A 14,482-nucleotide genomic window follows, 5' to 3' on the forward strand; every position below is an offset into this window, starting at 1 on the left:
AGGATGAACACAGGCCCTGCCCCAACCAGGTTTCACATTCTAAGTATAATGAAGAATAGATATTGAATCGCCATTTCAGAAATGAGGAAACTGAGGCACAGGTAAATTAAGTGATCTGCCCAGGGTCACACAGCAAGAAAGTGACAGAGATGGGATTAGAACCTAGGTCCTCCAATTCCCAGTCCTGTGCTCTTTCCACTAGACCATGATGCTTCTCTTGTAGAATATAGGGATATGTACATAAGTGCTATGGAGCTGGAGTATATGGAGTGTAAAAGTGCATAAAGGTGCATAGAGAAGCAGTGTGCCTCAGTGGAAAGAGCATGGGCTTTGGAGTCAGAGGTCATGGGTTCGAATCCCAGCTCCGCCACAAGTCTGCTGTGTGACCTAGGGCAAGTCACTTAACTTCTCGGACCCTCAGTTACCTCATCTGTAAAGTGGGGATGATGACTGTGAGCCCCACGTGGGACAACCTGATCACCTTGTATCCCTCCAGCGCTTAGAACAGTGCTTTGCACATAGTAAGCACTTAACAAATGTCATTTTTATTATTATTATAGTTGACATAGAGGGGAGGGTGGATAGAGGAAATGAGAGCCTAGTTAGGGAAGGCCTCTTGAGGAAGTTGTGATTTTAGGAGGGTTGTGACTCTGCGGAGCATGATGGACTGTCGGTTCTAAAGGGGGAAGGAATTCCAGACCTGAGGTCGGACATGGGCAGTGGCTCAGCAGCAAAGATAGACTAGATCGTGGTACAGAGTTGAGGTTGGTGTTGAAGTGGAGTGTGCAAATTAGATTGTAGTTGATCAGAGTGGTAAGGTAGGAGGGAGAGAGCGCATTCATTTATTCAGTCGTATTTATTGAGCCCTTACTGTGTGCAGAGCACTGTACTAAGCACTTGGAAAGTACAGTTCAGCAATAAAGAGAGACAATCCCTGTCCACAGTAAGTTTCTGTTGATGCAGAGGTGGGCGGGCTAGCACTGGAGAATCTTGAGGAGTTGGGAAATATGGGCTCAACTTTTTTTTACAAAGTGACCCACACAGGAGGTCTGTATGAGCTGTCTGTATGAAGTAGGAGCTGGAGATAGAAGAGTGAGGAGGCAGGGAGGTCAGCAAGGAAGCTGATGCAGTAGTCAAGGTAGGCTATGATTAAGTGCTTGGATGAGCATGGTGGCAATTTGGATGGAGAGGAAAGAGTGGAGTCTAGACATGGGGCGAAGGTAGAACCGACAGGATTTGGTGACACAGAGCATGTGGGTTTAAAAGGAGATGATGTGAGAATAACATCTAGATTATGAGATTGTGAGAGACTGGGAGGATGGTGGTGTTTTCTACAGTGATAGGAAAGTCATGGAAAGGGCAGGATTTGAGTAGGAAGGTGAGGAGGTCTGTTTTGGACGTGTTAAGTTTGAGGTGTTGGCAGGCCATCCAAGTAAAGATGACCTGGAGGCAGGAGGAAATTTGAGATTGCAGAGAAGGAGAGAGGTCAGAGCTGGGCCAGGTGGATTTGGGAATCATCTGCATTGAGATGGTTAGCTGTAGCTGTGGGAGCAAATCAATGCTCCCAGAGAGTGGGCATAGATGGAGAAGAAAAGACGACCCAGAAGTGAACCTTGAAAGTCCCGTCCCGTCCCCCCCCCGCCAACCAAAGATAGATGGTGGACGGCAGAGAAGGAGCCAGTAAAAGAGAATGAGAGGGAGGGATCAGAGTGATAGGAGGAGAACCAGGAGAGGACAGTGTCGGTGAAGCAAAGGTTGGGTAATGTTTCCAGGAGGATGGGGAGGTCCACAGTGAGGAAGGCAGCAGAAAGATTGAGAAGGAGTAGAGATGGAGTAGAGGCCAGTAGATTTGGCAAGGATGTTTTGTGTGGAAGTACCCAAAGGAGGGAAATAAAAACTAAAAAGAAAAAAGTTGAGGAGTCAGGAAATCTAGGCCAGGCCAAGGAACCTAAGTCTGATAACTGTGCAGTGAGGCGCCAGAGGGTTAGATTGTCCACCTGTCAAGAGACTAGGGTAACTAATGACGGCACTCAAATACAATCAATCAATAATCTTTGTTGAGTGCTTACTCTGTGCTCGGAGAGTACAGTAAAGAGACATGATCCCTGCCCTCAAATAGTTTACAATCTAGTGGACTCGTTTTTGCTGACACTAGAAGTAATGGATGTGTGTTCTTTTATAAGCTCTTTGGGAGATAAGATCATGGTACATCCTCTATTGTACTCTCCCCAGGTCTGTACAGAGCTTTGCACAGAGTGCTCAGTAATTATCAATAATTCATTGACTGAATCATTATGTGCATTATACAAATCCCACAAGTCAATGTAATGATGTTTTAAGGGAATGTGCAGAACTTAGAGTGTTTTGCCAGGGGAAACTCCTAATGTTCCCTCCCCACCTCAGTCCAGAGCCATTGAATTCTCCTCAAAGGTCCTTGTAAATGCAGGTACCACTCCTTGGCAGTGGGATTTGGTAGTTTAGTCCCCCTCCAGACTGTAAGCTTGTTGCAGGCAGGGAATGTGTGTGTGTATTGTTATATCGTACTCTCCCAAGCACTTAGTACAGTGCTCTGCACACAGTAAGCGCTCAATAAATACGATTGAATGGATGAATGAATGAATGGTGGGATTCATGGTAGAGTCTGGGAGTTTAAAATAAAAATACCAGACATAAAGGTGCCGTCAGACCCAGACAGGGAAAAGACCAAGCTGTAAACCACTGTCCAGAGTAAAATCGGGTGAATATCTACTACCCCAAGAGAACAGAAGGAGGAGAGCAGGGTCTGGATGCTAGGTGACTGTGAGTTCAATGGGCTCCTCTAGAGCCGCTTGTACTCTGAAAACAGTAGGGTGAAAACCAGCAGTTGGAAGGTTAATTTGTAGAAGTGCCCCATTTGGGTGAAGGAAGTGGTGAGGTCAGGAAACAATGGCTTTCCTATATAAGATAAGGGGGAAATTTTCACTTTAACCATTTTTTTTTCCCTCAGTGTAGTGGTGGTGGTCCTTTGTATCATCTCAGAAGTTTTTCTTTCTAACGTGGTGGGATATTTTTCATCAAATGCTTAAAAAAAGAAATCTAACCCGACTATTTTAAGGCAATCTCTCCTGCTATATTTAATAATCCCTAATAACCCTTTGCTTATGTATATTTTGCTTGCCTTGGACAAGCTTTTTGCATGTAACTTCTTCCTCTAAATTCTGATGCTTAAGCCTCAGCCTGAGGCACAGCTAGATTGTAAAATTCTCCACAGTTTGCTCTGGTTTTGGAATTTAACCTTTTTGCACAGGGTTCGATTGCTTAATTACAGAATTCCATTTTTTCCCATCTTAAAAAGAACATTATATTAAGAGAGTCTTCTTTTTACCAATTAGGTCAAAGTCCTAAAATTTTAAGACCTAAACCACATGGTTTAGAGAGAACTGACTCACAAACCATAGGTGACTTTGCCACAAGAAGAAAGGGTATGTACTTAAGTACTGCATGCTGTATGGGGCTTTGGGGTGATCTTTTCAATTGTGGTGTTTTTTTCAATTTCAAGAAAGCCTCATTACTCCAACTGTTGTAAATGAAACTTAAAGGAGACGTTTTACTTGCTGAAGGAAATATTTTCTAAGAAAGGACTCACCTGTTCATTAATGTCACATTAATCTGATGTGTGTTAAAAAACATACTGGTTTTTTAAATCTTCTGATTCATCTTGTCCCAGGCAATGCTTTTTGCACCCCAGATTTTTTGTCTTTTTTTTTCCCTCTCTGGTATAAGAACCTCCTGTGGTGTTTCACACACTACCTCATTATTCTAATGAACCTGTCCTTAAGAGAGAATGCCAGAAATGGAACCAGAATCCTTCTAGGGGTTAACCATTCCCAGCAGCCACTTTGGTTTTCAGTAGATAACATGCTTTTCTGGCAGATGATAGACTGTAGGATATCTTTTTGATCCAAATGAGCATCTTGAATGAAAGAGGCATGTTCATCTGAGTCATGCTCAATTATGCAGTTCAGCATCCTGATCTAAAGATTAGGACCTAGTTATTTCGAGACTTAGTAAAAAAAATAGTAATGCCCTGTAAAAAGCCATTGTCTTCAATACCTATGTTTGTTGGAAAGCCAAAGACAGGTAGTCCTTAGCAAGGTAATTCATAATGCATCAAACCTGGGCAGGTATCTAAAATAGCCGCATGTCCTGTAGTGGCTCCTGGACATTTTTTTTTTCTTTGTAATGGCTATTTAATGCATTAGAGAAGCAATTTAGGAAAATATGTGGTAATTCTTGCCACAAATTGCTTGGTGTTGACATGTTTAAAGTCAGTTTTTAAAGAATCTGACCGCAATTTTTAATTTTATTGGCAAATAAGGGTTGCCATAAATTAAATTTGACAGTCCTAATTTGAGGGACTGTTCCTATTGTTGCTTAGCCAGTGAGTGACTGACACTGGTTAAATTGTTTTATACTTAGAAAACTAAGAATTTTAGAATGTTTTCTTCAAACAATTGGTTCATTTTTAAAATGTAATTGCCACTTTTCTGAAAAGCAGATGTAAGAAAAATCCTCTGAAAGACATTTTGTTATTGAAATTTAGATTTTAGCAAAGTGACATGTTTTATAAAACATTGCCTCTGTATCTTTTGATAGAATTGATGGAATTTTGTAACTCACGGTGTTCTATTAATGAGAAATTTAATTTTTTGACTTGGTTTTAAAAGTCTCCATTTTCAGGGGTTGGATTCAGAATTAAATTATGAAAAGATATAAGCAAGATTGTTCTGAAACAGCTCAGAAAACTCTTAAAATGTTTCACTTCCTCATTTTTGGAGTTATAATTATTAAATATGTGCATGCTATGTAGAATTGATACATGAAGTCCTTATTAAACATGTGAACTTCTTTTACTATGCCCTGGGCCCTAATAATCAGGGTTTTTTTTCCCTTTTCCTGTGTAGTAAAGCCAGCGCCACTTGAAATAAAACCCTTACCTGAATGGGAAGAACTTCAAGCTCCAGTCCGATCTCCCATCACTAGAAGCTTTGCCCGAGAGTAAGTCTTTGATTAACTTGGGCAGTGATTTGCCCTATAGAAAACTGGATATTTACTTTGTCATTATGTCAGGCCAATGTAACTTTCTTTAAAAGTGTTTAGGGGGACTGTTGGACAACAGCGAGGTAGACAGCGAGGGCAACAATATTGGCAGTGTTCAAGTGAACAAGGAAGTTCCATCTCCTTAACTGTTGTGTAAAAGGTGGGAGGGTTGAAACTAAAAGTTCCACATTGGGGTGCTGATGGGAAACTGTTGTGTTTTTGTTTTTAGCAAGTACCCTCTGTGGGTGAGGAGGCTGGTGGGGGAATGAGATGGGAGTGGGTGGCTGACCAGTGGGTGGGATGGGGAAGTTGGTGGGGTGCTAGAAATGAGGTTCAGGGATTAGGGTAAAATAAGACGCTAGGTTGGTGAGAAATAAAGATCCTCAATTCAGCCCCCTGCTCTTCCACAATTCCCTTTCTTCACCCCAGTGCCCTGCTCCTCATCAGTCCTCTGCCCTCCCACCATGTCCCAGGTTTCCGCTCCTGCCCACCCTGTCTTCCCACTACACTTCATCAGCATCTATTTCTTGACCTGACTCCCAGCTCCTCATTACCCTGGCCCACCTCTAGCCCCACCTCTCCAACCTAACCCCTATTCCTGGATCCGGCTGCCTGCTTGTCACCAGGCTCCCCTCCCAACCCAACCTCCCTCTCAGCGCTCCACATTGATTCCTGCTCTTCTCAAGCCCTCGTGTACTTCATCAATTCCAATTCCATGACTCGCCAATCTCCTGTCCTCTCCTGCCGCCCCCCTCTTTTTTGCCTGTCCTTAGGGATGGCAAAATAGGCGGTCCTGCCTGATGCCATCTAGAGTAAGGATTGCTTGGATCCTTACCTTGTAACCTTCCTAGCACTTAGAACAATGCGTTGCACATACTAAGTGCTTAATAAATGTCATTATCATTATTATTATTACTATTATTAATCTGGTGTGACCAGGCATTTTCTAATGCTTGAGTGTGGGTGTTCTAAGAATGGACAGTATAACCAGGGCCTGTCCTATGTTTTTATGTGTAGAATTCATTCGTATATACACACACAGATGTGTATATGGACACTTAGATTTCTAGCCAAGGTTTGGAAGGAGCAGCCTGTCAAACCTCTATTTCTACACTTGTCCCCAGCCCACCAGTAGTTATTGTTTGCTTTTACCCTGACTATTTAAGTGTGTGTTCAGGAAGGGAGGTCATCCTTTGAAGACTTTTTCCTCAGGGTTTTTATCCATTTTAATATGCTAGGAATAAAGCACCGGGTATAATGAGAAAGTGCAACTCTGATGGAAATGACCAAAACTCACTTAGGGTATTTGTTTTTGTGCCAGGAATTTTTTGTAATATTTTTTCTAAGTTATATTGTTTGTAAAAATAATTCCTGGTAATTAGCTCCTCCAGGTTTCCTCTGTCTCCCAGACCGGATTCAGTTCATAGCACAACTTCAAGCAGTGACTCGCACGACAGTGAAGAGAATTATGTACCCATGAATCCAAATCAATCCAGTGAAGACTCAGTATGTAAAATCTATATCTTAACTACTCTCTTCCAGTGCAGCCTTTGCTTTTAAATCAAATGACTCTGTTTCTTCCAGTGTGCAAATCTTGCCTCTCTTCTTGTATATTTTGAAATCAGATATTGTGCCAGGTTCTTAAAATTGACAATGAGAAAGTTTAAGAGCAGTTTACTTGTTAAAGTGAATGTAACCTAAATTAAGAGTGAGATGCTTTTTGAATGAAGCTCATTACAATCCGTAACAGTTCCTCTTTGGAGGGATTAACTTTGGTCTGATTTAGATTGCTCCTGTTTTCACAGTAGTGAAAACAGTAGGTGTGGAAAAAGTGTGTAATCTGCACAATGCAGAATATCAAAATAAATTTAGCTAATTGTTGCTGTTTTGAATATCAAGTTGATAGACAAAATGTCCATCTAATACACTTTTTTATACTCTGAGTTTTTGGTTTCCAGTTAGTTGACAGCCAACCAAACACCGAAGACCTCACAACTTTGGGTAGTGTTTTATATATGTCTTGCATACCCTATTCCTTAAGCACTAACCCATGTGCACAGTCCATATTCTTTCTTCTTCGTACCTGTGGTTGATTTTAATGTCTTTTTCTTCTCACCACCCCCAACCTCCACACTGTAAATTCCTTGAGGGCAGAGATGTTGCCTATTAATTCTGTTGTATTGACTGCTATTCTGCCAAGTACTTAGTACAGTGCTTTGCACAGAGTTGGGACTCAGGTATTTTTGATTGATTGATGGGCTATCTTGAATTTCTGGAATAACAGTAACGGTATTTATTAAGCACTTACTATGTTCCAAGCACTGTACTAAGCACAGGGATAGATGCAAAATAACCAGATTGAACACAGTCCGTTGTTCCATAGGAGGCTTAAAGTCTAAGAGGGAGGGAGAACAGGCACTTTATCACCATTTTACAGCTGAAGAAACTGAAGCCCATCAAATCTAAATAAACGGCTTGCCCAAAATCACACAAGAGATATGTCGCAAAGCCCAGGGCCAGAGCCTGAGGTGATCTGCTGACCAGGTCTCGCTGCCGCTGTTTATGGGGAAAATGCAACCTCCCTATCTTGGACAATAAAGAGTCCTAAAATCACTGGCATTGGGATCATTTCACCTGGGGAACAAATAGTTGAAGGATGTCCTAGTCACTTGTAGAAGGTTGTTACAAGGAGGCTAGAGACAATCTCTCTACTTCCTCATAGGGCAGAATAAGAGGGAATAGGTCTCATTGTAGCAACATAGATGGTGATTCACTCATTCAATCACATTTACTGAGTGCTTACTATGTGCAGAGCACTGTACTAAGTGCTTGGGGAGAATACAATATAACAATAAACAGACACATTCCCTGTTGATTAGACAAATACACATCTACTGACTCTTGGGTTCATTAGAGACTTGGACTGCCTCAGGAGGTTATGGAATGCTGATTTTTAAAAATTGGATAACTTGGAAACTAGATTTAAGCGTAGTCTTGCTTGAAGGCAAAGTTGAACTACAGATCAGTTTGTGAGGCACTTTCTAAGCCTTTCAAAGAATTCTCTGCCAACAAGCTCAGAGATTTCTTGGAAATTTCAGTTCTCTGAATGGAGAAAAGAGCAAATTTATAGTCACAAGCCATCCAAAACTTCAGCACTAACCACAGTCTAGGGGGAGGGCATTGCTTAATTTAGCGTCTCTCTTAAAATTGGTTTCTGCATTTCATTAGCCATGTCCTGAGATTTAGTGGCTCATAAAATAATGTGCAGACGATCATTTTATCAGTGCCCTTTTTCAGGCAATATCTATGTTGCAGTCGAAAGAAAGCAGTGTAGTGCTGAGAGAACTGGCTAGGTTAAATTAATTTAATCGTGCATATGTAGTTTTAAAACTCCCACCTAAGAATGGTATTTATTAAAGCACTCTGTGCTAAACAGTAAGGTAGATAGTAGACTATCCGATTGGACGCAAATAATTTGGGGGTTTTTGTATGTCATTGTTATGAGTTTGTTGAAAAGCATCTGGAATAATATATGAGCAGCTGGAAATACTTTACTTTGGCATGTCGGAATGAGATTTTAGTAGGGATTTGGAAGCAAAGGAAGTGACTTAAAAAAAAACTCTCAAGAAATATTGCTTCATTTCCAGGAGGATTTCTCCCAGGCTTTATATTTTCAGTTTCTTATTCTCATCTTTTAGAAAACAGAATAGACATTCATGATTCTTCACTCAGTGGTATTTTATGGCGTTTGGTTAACTGTGGGAACTACAGACTCCCTTCTTTAATCCAGCCAATAGCAATGCACAATTTTCAAACACAGACAGAAATTGCAGTGTATTTGAAATGCATCCAAGTCCACTGAAAAGAATTCCTGGTATCAGACATTGGTGGTTTTAAAAAATTCCAGACTAATCTATTTGTCCATCCATGTTGATCTCCTTCATATTTTAGAGTTGTTGAAACAATAAGAAAGCATCCTGGGGTGGGATGGTGGAAAGCAGGGCCTGCCAGTCCTTGAGACATCTTTATTAATCAAACATTTGGAAACTTGAGTCATTTATTTTGAAGTACAGAAGTGTGTTCCTTCCTAAAAGTGGCACCTCCGAGATCTTTCTCACTTAGTAGCATCTCTTCCTCCAGTTAATGGAGGGGCATCGATATATCACACCATCATCAAATCTCAATAAATGCCTTGGCCTCTAGCCCGGAGCTCTGCCCGATGGAGAACATTGAAAATGGCAGTCCTTGGCCTTAAATGGGTTGTCCCTCTGTCCAGTGGTTCCCTTCCCCACAGCACCTGTATATATGTATATATGTTTGTACATATTTGTTACTCTATTTTACTTGTACATATCTATTCTATTTATTTTATTTTGTTAGTATGTTTGGTTTTGTTCTCTGTCTCCCCCTTTTAGACTGTGAGCCCACTGTTGGGTGGGGACTGTCTCTATATGTTGCCAACTTGTACTTCCCAAGCGCTTAGTACAGTGCTCTGCATACAGTAAGCGCTCAATAAATACGATTGATGATGATGATGATGACTGTTGTCCACCATGGGCAGGAAGGAGGTGTCTAGGATTTGAAGTGTTAGTAGCGATTTAAAAGGGACTACTTTCCACCAGACAGTTGCCACCATAAATCTTACTTCCAGACAGGCAAGCATCAAAGAGATTGGAATGCAGGGTGCTCTATTTGGGAATCTCTGAATCAAAAGCGTGCAAGTGTCAAGTGGAGGTTTGGACATCTCTATTCGTGTATTCATGAGGGACCTTCATGGGTTGCCCTTGCCCTACCACTGAGCATAAATTTCCTTGTTCCCACATATCACCCTTTCTACATTATTCAACATTTTCCTTTAAGTTCCTGTCAGCCTGCACCATTTCTTTCTCTTCATTTTTTTTCTCACTGCTGCCCTCAGTCTTCCTCTTTTTTTCTTTATCTTTTAGAGAAGAATCCTTCTATTGTACTTTTCCTGTAACACCAATTAAGAGGGGGGGTTCAGGCTGGGAGTGAACAGAGTTGAGATAGTAAAAATATGGGGTAATTGAAAATTAGGCTGAGCCATTCAGCAAGGCATCTCTGTCTGTCCCTTTCCAAATGGTTCCCTAATGAAATTAATTCTGTAGTGACAACTTTACATTTTGTTGTGGGGTTCTTATTTTAATTCTCAGTTATTCTTTTTAAATGTAATATTAGCATTTGAATAGAGTATAGAAGGGCCTTTTAATTTAAAAGGGCAAATTGCCTTTAAGCTAAAAATGACAAAATTTTCTGGTGTGATTCCATTTAAACAGTTGCCTTAAATAATGATAAGGTTGAGACCCCATAATTGCAATGGGGTGGCCCGGCCTCATCCAAAATTGAGTTTTGAATTTAACAAGAAACTGTTGTCTCTGTCACAAGCTTAACATTAATTAAACCTCATTTTTAATTGACACAGCTTGTTTCATCCAAAGGAGGCTGTGAAATGAAAGTTATTTAGAAGACCAAGACAGTGCTTTGATCTGCTTCTGTTATGTAAATATTTAGACAGTCTGTAGTAGGCAAGCTAGATGGGAAGTACATTCCGCTGAAATGTTCTGTCCTTGATTATTTTTATTATTATTTCAGAATCTGTTTGGCAGCAGTAGTCTTGACGGAGGAAGCAGTCCTATGGTAAAGCCTAAAGGAGATAAGCAAGTGGAATATTTAGATCTAGATTTAGATTCTGGAAAGTCCACACCACCTCGTAAGGTAAGTGTCATGTTCAAGACTGGAAGTAAAATGTATCAACCTGTTGGTAAATATGTAATGGTACCTCATCTCATTTTTGTTTGAGGTTTTTTTTGGGAGGGAGGGCGGGTCATCCCCATTTTCTGCCCCCGTTTTCTGTTTACTGAAAGATTCTTGGCTATTTTTTCCCCAGGGCCTTGAAGGGTCATGAGAATAAATTTGAAGATATTGCTTTGCAAATGACCTGAGCAAGCCATTAAAATTAGCTTCACCATCCATGGCCCAGACGTAGAATGAAGGGAATGTGTGGGATGTGTCTTTCCATACTATTCTCCTTTCATATGTGAGAAACAGTCCTGAATTTGCTGGGGGCGGGTGCTTGCATTCTTTCTGAGCTGTGATTTGAAGAAGGAAAGAAACAGGAGTGAATGTCAGGAGAAGAAAAAGGTGATAGCTAGATAGTCTCTGACCAGGTTATGTTCACTAACCCAAAAGCCCCCGTGAAATGAGCTGTCGAGAGGCCAGGAAGAAACCTGGCCACGTGCCTTTCTTTTTCATTTTTTTTTCATTTCATTTAATCGTAATTATTAAGCGCTTACTGTGTGCAGAACACTGTACTAAGCGCTTGGGAAGTTCAAGTTGGCAACATATAGAGACGGTCCCTACCCAACAGCGGGCTCACAGTCTAGAAGGGGGAGACAGACAACAAAACAAAACATATTAACAAAATAAAATAAATAGAATTTGTTCAAGTAAAATAAATAGAGAAATAAATATGTACAAACATATATACATATATACAGGTGCTGTGGGGAGGGGAAGGAGGTAAGGCGGGAGGGTGGGGACGAGGGGGAGAGGAAGGAGGGGGCTCAGTCTGGGAAGGCTCTAGAAGGGGGAGACAGACAACAAAGCATATTAACAAAATAAAATAAATAGAATAAATATGTACAAATAAAATAGAGTAATAAATGTGTACAAACATATATATACAGGTGCTGTGGGGAGGGGAAGGAGGTAAGGCAGGAGGGTGGGGAGGAGGGGGAGAGGAAGGAGGGGGCTCAGTCTGGGAAGGCTCTAGAAGGAGGAGACAGACAACAAAGCATATTAACAAAATAAAATAAATAGAATAGATATGTACAAGTAAAATAAATAGAGTAATAAATATGTACAAACATATATATATGATCCTTTGGCCAGGTTCCTTCCTGCCCCCCCCCCCCCCCCCCGCTGCAGTAAATAAGCTTTGTCCAGTTGTTTCCTACACCCCTAGCTGGAACCTCTAGATTGTGAGCCTGTTGTGGGCAGGAACAAAAGTTTGTCTAACAATTCTTTCCCAAACGCTTAGTGCAGTGCTCTGCACACAGTAAGCGCTCAGTAAATCCAGTTAATTGATTGACTACAGTTAATTGAAAACCACCCCGGAGGGCTCCCTAGATATTAAATGGATTCACGCGTAACTCCTTTCTCTTCTTTCCCTCTCTAGAAGAAGAGCAGTGGCTCCGGTAGCAGTGTGGCAGATGAAAGAGTAGATTATGTCGTAGTTGACCAACAGAAGACTCTGGCACTGAAGAGCACCCGAGAAGCGTGGACTGATGGGAGACAGAGTACGGAATCTGAAACACCCACTAAGAGTGTCAAATGATAACACTCCTCTGCCTCCCCGAAATGAAAAGAAACCTAAACTGTTAGGTTAAAGCACGGTAACATACGGAACCACATCTGCAGGAATATTTGACTGGAGCGTATCTGAGAGTTCATCTGCGGGCAGATCCTTGACGGAGTTGAGTCGGAGACCAGGAACATTTCGGATGAATCCAAGCAATTTTAAGACCCTACATGGTGCTTTGTGGTATCTGTACAAGTCATAAGATGTAAATAACCTGTAAAGAAGTATTGCTTAGCTCCCAGAGAAGCATTTGATCTGCATTTAACACATTTGTAGTATTATTCTATTTAATGCACTTTTTCAGTTTAAGACATCGGTTCAGATATTCCCAGATCGTGTTACCTTAACGCCATTGTTTTGGGAGTTTCTTGTTTTCCTCACACTACTCTTCATAACAATTCTAGGTTAACTAAGCTACTTGTAGATATGGAAATTGGTGTTTAAACTTCAGTTTTGCAACTTTTAAATGAAATCAGCAGAAATGGATTCACAGCTGAATCACCGACCTGAACCTTCAGGTGGTGGCCATTAGCCGAATACTGTTTTATATGTCGTACAAAGAATATTGGGAAGTCGACCAGTTGCCTTCCTAACGCAAAGTACTACAAGTTAATAATAATGAACTGTTGTGTGTTTAGGACCTACCATTCTGCCTGTTGAACATTTAGTCCATAGGGGTGGACTTTGTGTTGCGGTGTGTTAATGGCAGTGTTCGTTGGGTGAGGATTCTGCAGGGTGGGATCTTGCCCTTTTTTAAAGACTGAATAATTAAATATCAAGGAAGCCTGCAAAGCACTGATGGCATGCAGTAGTATTGTGATCTCACACTTATTAACATGTAGTAACCTTGACATTATTTACAGAAGGTAGAATATATAAATAATCAGGTACGTACCAAGCACTGTTGTGCTAATACACTGATCAGGTTTTGACAGTGAGCCTTAGTTTTGTACATCTTGGAAAGTCCTGGTATTGGTTTCCAGTTTGAAATTAATGGGACAATTGACATTCACTGTTAGTAGTACTAGCAAGATACTGTGATTTTTAATTAGACAGTAATTCAGATTTATTACTGTATGAATGGAGATGCTATGTTTTGACACCATAGTGCCCTTTTTATGATTTTTACGTTACTTAATCTCCTTCTTGGCCTTATATTTAAATCCCTATGCAACTGATATTTTATATCTACATTTAAAAAAAAATAGATACTGTTATCTAAGTGATTTCTGTGTACAACACCTGTTGCTTTTCCTGGTAGGGGATTTAAAGCTTCTGTACTGTGATTCTTTCATTCAGTGCCCCTTATGCCTCGGTTTAGGAGCATGGATTAGATGTCAGGAAGAGAATATAGTTCTTTACTGAAATTGCGTATTAAATCTGTTATGTATGGACTAAAGATGTACTAACATTTTTTGGAAGAAGAAGACAAGTGCCCACAATTGGAAGGTGGTTCCCTGTGCCCTGACCTCTGACCTCAACCTGGACTTGCAGGAGTTTCCTGTTTTTTGGTATGTTGGCCTTAGTAATGTGCCTAATCTACCAGAGTGAGGCTTCCCCCATCTTAACGAGGCGGCAACTTGTTGAATTCGTAAGATTTTTGTTCTTTGACTGTTTGCTTCTTTTTAAAACAACTAAACCCAGAAGTGCATTTTGAGGTGGATTTTAAATAAATCTGATTGTTCGAGTTTTATGTTTAAGCTGTTGTCCAATGAAACCACAACAAAAGCAAAATAAAAGCTAAAGTCTAAAGACTGAGACTGTATTCTCCAAACGATGGATTTCTGTTGGCCGGGGCACGTGGTATATGAAGTCACTAAGGATAAGGACAACTATATCTGGGGACTCAAACTATTAAGGGAATGTTAGTTTTCTGACTTTTTCCAAGTTAAACTTTTTCATGGTTTCCTTTACCAGAATGACACTCCCAAAAAATTGGGGGTGTTTCCCTGGCATGCAGAAGGAACATTTGAAATCAGTATTGGGGAAAGGCGGTTTGTTTTAGGAACCAAAAGTCCACTACAG

The 14,482-nt window shown here is 40.7% G+C and overlaps 1 protein-coding gene across 1 annotated transcript in view; it reads left to right on the forward strand.

The window, feature by feature from the left end:
* GAB1 (GRB2 associated binding protein 1) overlaps positions 1 to 14,222 on the forward strand; it is a 154,205-nt gene extending 139,983 nt beyond the window's left edge. Inside the window, 5 exon segments of the mRNA XM_038754984.1 lie at positions 3,372 to 3,461; positions 4,944 to 5,037; positions 6,462 to 6,585; positions 10,690 to 10,812; positions 12,275 to 14,222. Of these exon segments, the coding sequence (XP_038610912.1) occupies positions 3,372 to 3,461; positions 4,944 to 5,037; positions 6,462 to 6,585; positions 10,690 to 10,812; positions 12,275 to 12,433 (590 nt within the window). The 3' untranslated portion in view covers positions 12,434 to 14,222.
* Positions 14,223 to 14,482: the final 260 nt, after the last annotated feature.

Source organism: Tachyglossus aculeatus, chromosome 12, assembly GCF_015852505.1.
Source record: "Tachyglossus aculeatus isolate mTacAcu1 chromosome 12, mTacAcu1.pri, whole genome shotgun sequence".
NCBI lineage: Eukaryota > Metazoa > Chordata > Mammalia > Monotremata > Tachyglossidae > Tachyglossus > Tachyglossus aculeatus.